The sequence below is a fragment of the Symphodus melops genome (genome assembly GCF_947650265.1).
Source record: "Symphodus melops genome assembly, chromosome: 16".
Classification (NCBI taxonomy): Eukaryota; Metazoa; Chordata; class Actinopteri; order Labriformes; family Labridae; genus Symphodus; species Symphodus melops.
Window position 1 is genome coordinate 17,582,860 of NC_136706.1, and position 6,288 is coordinate 17,589,147.

The 6,288-nt window shown below is 38.0% G+C and overlaps 1 protein-coding gene across 6 annotated transcripts; it reads left to right on the forward strand.

The window, feature by feature from the left end:
• Positions 1-673: 673 nt before the first annotated feature.
• LOC306836749 (uncharacterized protein) lies at positions 674-4,832 on the forward strand. 6 transcript variants are annotated; one of them, XM_079364012.1, is made up of 6 exons: positions 674-848; positions 1,886-1,968; positions 2,075-2,378; positions 2,545-2,619; positions 2,797-2,889; positions 3,518-4,832. In XM_079364012.1, exons 3-6 carry the CDS (start codon positions 2,328-2,330, stop codon positions 3,824-3,826), a joined length of 528 nt encoding a protein of 175 aa, XP_079220138.1. In that variant the 5' UTR covers positions 674-848; positions 1,886-1,968; positions 2,075-2,327; the 3' UTR covers positions 3,827-4,832. The 6 variants fall into 6 exon arrangements, with proteins under 6 accessions (XP_079220138.1, XP_079220136.1, XP_079220137.1 ...); XM_079364010.1 differs by having other exon boundaries at positions 677-848; positions 2,497-2,619; XM_079364014.1 differs by having other exon boundaries at positions 681-848; positions 2,075-2,123.
• Positions 4,833-6,288: the final 1,456 nt, after the last annotated feature.

The window sequence follows — 6,288 nt, forward strand, 5'->3', positions numbered from 1 at the left end:
CAGGTTTAATCTCATGTTACCCAAACACAAAAGCAAAAAGGAACAGCTGGCCCTGTTACTCTATTAATTCCAGAGATTGCTTGTGCAAACGGTGTGAAGAAATATGTTGAAAAGGCTATTACAGCAGTGTTTTCCAAACGTATCAAAATGACAGGAAATGATTGAATATTAGCCCATTCAAGTGAGTCCCTTTGTTCAGCCGTGTGCACCCGTGTACAGCTTTGTCTGACTTATTAGCTTTTTAATACTGTGCATAAATCCATTTCTAAAGTCCGTGTGTGTGTGTGTGTGTGTGTGTGTGTGTGTGTGTGTGTGTGTGTGTGTGTGTGTGTGTGTGTGTGTGTGTGTGTGTGTGTGTGTGTGTGTGTGTGTGTGTGTGTGTGTGTGTGTGTGTGTGTGTGTGTGTGTGTGATAGAAATTCCAGGAAAATTCACCTTTGTTGATCCACAGACTGTGAGCTGATGGAGCATAAAATATCAAAAGTTACAACATGGGGAAAATATAAACGTATACCCTACACCTAAGTCAGTTAAAGCACTCAAAAAACTGATTCAAGCCCTTCTTAGATGTGACACACTTGAGTATTGTTGAATTTATTAAAAAATATAGAGTTTTAAAATATAGACGTATATATTTAGTCAGTGAAACATAAACTTTTTCATAATTGATCCTATGGGATTGATTTGATGTTGATCAACGCAAAATAAATGAGTTCAGAATTTGGAGCCGCCCTTTGCGCATGTGCACAATCTTCGCGGGCATAACTCATTAGCATAACGTCTTTCGGCTGGATTGGACCGCATCAACAGGAATCGGGAAACCTGCAGCAGGTTGGAGCTCGGTCTTTGGTAAGTATTAATTTTTTTTATAACTGTAGTACTGTAGACTGTACCGCTGGTGTATTCAGTGCTATATACCACAATTCGTGCAATGTTTGTGGGGGGCGAACTTTACTTTTAAAGTCCGACTTTGCATGCTAGCTTGTTAACTTCCACCATAGCCGCTAGCTTAATAGTCCACACGTGAACACGGCAGTCGGAAAACTGCAAGATGATTGTGAGGTGAACTTTTTATATAACATAAGTCAGGCCGGGGTGAACGTGAGGACCAGCGTGAGCGGGTAAGATTATTGAAACGACAGTTGGAGATAAATGCATGCAATGTCTGCCCATGTAGTTTTACTTTATTCAATGTATGTGCTTCCGCTGGGTCCGCTGCGTTGCGCGTCAGCTCCGGCATTCCGGAGACTACCTGTATGTGTGTTTGAATGTGTTTATAAGGATTATATAGTGTTTTATACCTCATACAGAGTATTATCTTGCGCTATCGCGAGTGACTCTGTTTTATTATCGCGAGAATTCGTTTGTCTCAGCACTCCAGACCGGCTGTGCTCTCCGTGATGCGGAGAGAGACTGCAGCCGGCTGTTGAGGACGGTCAAAGATGCACGGAGCCTTGACGGACAGGAGCGGACACAATGCACACGGATCTGGTTGAAGTTCAGGCACCAGATCCTGTTGGTGTTGAGCTTGCCCTGTTTTGTTGAACTCCATCATCTCCGCCGGTCTCTGCCTCTTTTACACCCTCTCTCCTTCAGTAAAGCTGTCGATTAAGCAGTAAATGTAGATTCTAGGTTATAGATGGTCAGTGAATGCATGCAGGAAGGTTAATATTGTTCCTGTGTTTATTTTAATAAAATGGCAGAATTTAAAATAATCTCATGTCTTGAACTTAATTATTGAAACTTAATTGTTTGTCAAATAATGGGTAGCCTATTCAAATGTTATCTTGTTTTATTGGTCAGAGCTTTAATTCAATTTCAACTTGTCTGCATTTCTGGGTATTCTGGTACTTGCACTCACAACTTAAAGTTATCATCTTTTGCAGATTGATCATTTTTTTCAAGCTTCATGTGGCAGCCTCCTAATGTTAAGTGTTACCAAGCTCCTTGTGGCAGCCTCTTAGTGATTGTAAGTAATAGGTTATGTGTTTAATGCTGGTACAAGCTGATCTCTATCATTGTCATCCTTTTGATGTGATGTTATATATGCTAATTCTCTTTATTCTCTATATCAGGACTATGAATGTGGCAGTGTAAAGAATGCAGTTTGGAACTATCTAGCAGGTATTTGTTGTTGCAGCATTTTAGGCAGACTCACAGGCATTTAAGGGGCAGTTATCGCTATCCATGTCCATATGCAGATTGCCCGTGCAGGTTTTAGTACATGGAGTAAGCTACTAAATCATACATACATACCAAGTTCATGGTAAACGGCAAACTCCCAAAACAGCAGAAGTAGCTACATTCAAGTGTCATGAACAGAGGCCCATGATTGAGGAATTCAAAAACCGATGGCCTGCCCTGTTCCAGCAGAGTGAAGTAAGTTGACTTGTAACTTGTATTGATATTTAACTGTAAGAAAATGCCAAATTTTTCTAAAGATTTTTAAAAATATATTTTTCAGATTAATGAGGAATTCTTGCGGATCACTACAAAGCCACTGAAGTCAAAGTTTATGTCACAACTGGACCACTTTTCACTCAAGTTGATGCAGATCTTCAAAAGCAAAGGAGGAGTGAAGGGGCAACAAATCAAAGACGTTCTGGCAAAAATAGATTTGGTAAGTAGAAATAGTCGAACCGTTTTTTATATATATATATATATGTGTGTGTGTGTGTGTGTGTGTGTATGTTTATCTTGTTTTTTCACACCCTCTAGTCAACTTGCCCTCCTCCCTATGCCACTGTTGCACCAATATTTAGCCAAATTCTGTTTTGATTTTTCACCCCTGCTTTAGTGTGACGACATTGACACCAGGAGGGAGTGCATCCTGAGAAGCCTTGTTATCTACCTCAATGAAGATCCAGACACTTTCTTCAAGGAATATCTGGTAAGTCAATAGTTCGTCTTACACAGTAGCATGAAATAGTGTTACAGATTCATATTTACATATATTGTGGTCCTTTGAGCTCAACACACTACAACTTTTTGGCATTTTGTAAACAATGTGGCTCTTTGAATTTTTATTTTTGTTTGAAATCACTGGTAGGTGCAAGAAGAGTCAGTCTCCTAAGCTGGTAGTGGCAAATGGTCGGAGGCCTTGTGGAGTAAAATAGCTATTTCTGTCCCACAGGTCCATCTCTATAGGGATGTGGTTGCCTAAAGGATCATTTTGCAGCAATTGCATTATGTTCATGGCTGCTTGCTGAAGTTATTTACTGGCCCAATGTCAAACATATTATTTTATATGTATATATATATATATGCGTATATATATGTGTGTGTGTGTGTGTGTGTGTGTGTATATATGCGTATATATATATATGGTTAACTTTCCAATCACGTTTAACTCATGATACATACATGATTGATTTGACAAGCAATGAGGACTTAAAAAAAAAAAAAGCAAATTCATATATAACACATTACAGATGCATGCCACAAAACAGTTGATTTTCTGTTAGTGGTGTTCAGCATTTTATCTAATACAAGTGTTATGTTTTTGTGTTGTTGTTCAGGCCTCCGCCACTGAGGATGCAGAAAGGGACATTGCCCTCACGGTCATGGGGATATACATAATCCGTGGAGATGGCGAGAGGCAGCCAGAGGATGTGGGAGTTGTTATCGAAGGCATCAAAGTCCTGAGCAATGTGGACAGCGTCATCATGGGGGTCATAATGATGTTTGGGATCATTTATGCCCTGGATCTAAGCTTTCCAGACAACCTCAAGTACACATTTGAGTTTTTCCAGAAGATCCTAATGAACCTGGATGGGCACAAGCTGAACACAAAGATACAGCAGCTGAAAATCAAGTTGTTTGCATGAGAGGTGAACACTTGTTGGCAAAATTCATCATCGGATCTTTATTTTTGGTTGTATTGTTCTTGCCTTCATTTTCACCCCATATAAAGACAATCTATGACCTACAACATTTTGGACTTGAGAATTGGACTCAGAATTGACTTAAATTACAGGGAAGAAGAGGCTGTTTATTGAACTGCTGGAAGTACACGATCAACACGATATGCAGTCATGGGGAGTGGAGAGAGATTACGGGGGTTTAGACTGGATGAACAGTTTGCTCACTTTACCTCCACATTTTATCTCTAAGTGTGACTACCCTCCACACTTCTCGCATCCATTGTCTCCTCCATCACTCATCTCAGGATAAATGGATTGAGTTTGTTTCAAGATTTTGGAATTTTTATTTTTTTTTATGAATAGCTAGTACTGTTCTCATGTTTTGTTTTTACTGGCTTACATTCAAAGGACATTTTCTACTAGCATCCCATTAATATCAGATTCCTGGTCTGCAAATGTTAATTTTCTTATTTATTTTTGTTTGTTGCCAATTTGATCCATGGGAATTTAGTTTTTGCCTTGTTTTCTTTTCTTTAACTCTAGTACATTAAGGCTAATGGCTACATTAGCACACTTAAGCAGGAATTCAAATGTGTTTTTGCAGTTTCCTTTGTGGCGCTGGGCGTTGATTTTACACCACTTTAAGCTATTTTGGAGAACCATTTCTTGTAAAGTATGCCTTGAGTTATTTAAGAAAAGGTAAAACTGTTTCTTGGTGTTTTATAACTAAGACTGAGTTCTCTGCTTTGTATCAAGTAAATTTGACATCTTATACAAAACTAAGTTCTTGGTCTGTGTTGGTATGCAAATCTGACATCTTGGTCTTTATGTAAAATTGACTTCTTGATATTTTGTTTTCACTCAAAATCAACATTTTGGTTTGTGTTTTGCAAGTAAATTTGACATCTTGTGGTGTTACATTCAAGATTGTTGAATTAAGGATTATTCTACATTAAAAATACCAACCAGGTTTTGTCTGATGTGTTTTTATGGGATCAACAGGGATTTTTAGCTTGCTCAATTTTGAGTTGGGCACATATAAATCAATTTAGCTTGTAACCAAAATAATTTCATTTTAGCTGTATTTGTTAAAAATTAGTCTGACAAATGTAAATCAATTTTGCTTAGTCACTGCAATAATTTCATTTTGGCTTTATTTTCTAAAAATTAGTTGGACTAACTCATTTTTATTGTGTTGCGAGAATGTACTACTTTTGAGTTGGGGCAACATATATATGTTGGATGGAAATCCTGCCCTCAATTTAATTGAGTTCATCCAATGAGTTATTTCTTTGAGTGAGGTTCAGTATAAGCGAGCAAAATTACACTTTGGACATTTGGTGTATCTATTCAATGTGTGATCATGGCGTTAAATTTTTAAGTGTGTGGGAAGATCTTTACAAATAACCTGTGGACATGAACATATACGCATCAAAATATACGTAAATACATCCATTAGTTTTTGACTTTACATTTCTAAGTATAAAGTATAATGCCTGGAGAGGTGTTATTGGACCACGTTGAGGCCTGCACCTTTTGATGAACACGGAACATCGGGCAGTTTAGCAGCTGTAACATTACAGCCCTGAGTGAACGCTATAACTTGCAGTTTGTGTGTCATCTTGTGGTGCTCAGAGGATGACCCACAGAAGGACCACACTGTTGGTACAAGATATTCAGGTTTTTTTTTTTTTTTTACTATTAAAATATTTCTAAAGTTTCAGAGCTTGCGGATGCCAATGCCTGCAGAGTTTTATAGGGCAAGGGTTATGTTGCTATGGTTACTCGTCTTATGAGTCTGCAGCACATTAATTTGGAACAATGGAACAGACTGTTTCTATTATTTGAATGATGGACAGCTCAAAACAGAGACATTTCCAGACTACTGCTGAGATTGATTTGTGTATTATCATTCATTTATTGATTCATTTATGTTTTGCAGCTCCATTTCTAAACCTTCAGAGATGTATATTTGATAACTTTGATCTACTCGTGGCCTTTCAAAAAAAAAAATTAAAGGGGATGACCAAGTCATGAGTTGTAGGCGGTATAACTTGATGTCCTTTTTCTTTCCTTGGTGCGAGGCTTAAGTAAAGCATTAATAAAATAAGCAACAAAACTCAATGTCTGCGTCTATTTTCATTCCTCGGACATGGACGAGGGATGAATTAGTCACTCAGGGATTTTTTCCCCCCTAGTTTTACAAATTGAAGATAGTGGTGCATTATTAATATCCATATTAATGACTGAAATGTTGGGCTTTGATTTTGTGCCGCTAATGGATAAAAACTGGACAGGCCTTTTGACATCTGGTGCTTCTGTATTTTAAGGTGGACTTACATCTCAATACTCAAAGTGTTTGCAAAGGGAAATTAAATTCACAAAGTAAAGATGTAAATATTTAATGGATGCAGTGTGGTCAGTGA

Bases quoted from the DNA above. Each gene is read 5' to 3' on its own strand.
- LOC306836749 (XM_079364010.1), top strand. From the start codon at position 2,328: ATGATTGAGGAATTCAAAAACCGATGGCCTGCCCTGTTCCAGCAGAGT. The intron at 2,620-2,796 runs GTAAGTAGAAAT...CCCCTGCTTTAG, and splicing joins TTCTGGCAAAAATAGATTTG to TGTGACGACATTGACACCAG. The intron at 2,890-3,517 runs GTAAGTCAATAG...GTTGTTGTTCAG, and splicing joins CTTTCTTCAAGGAATATCTG to GCCTCCGCCACTGAGGATGC.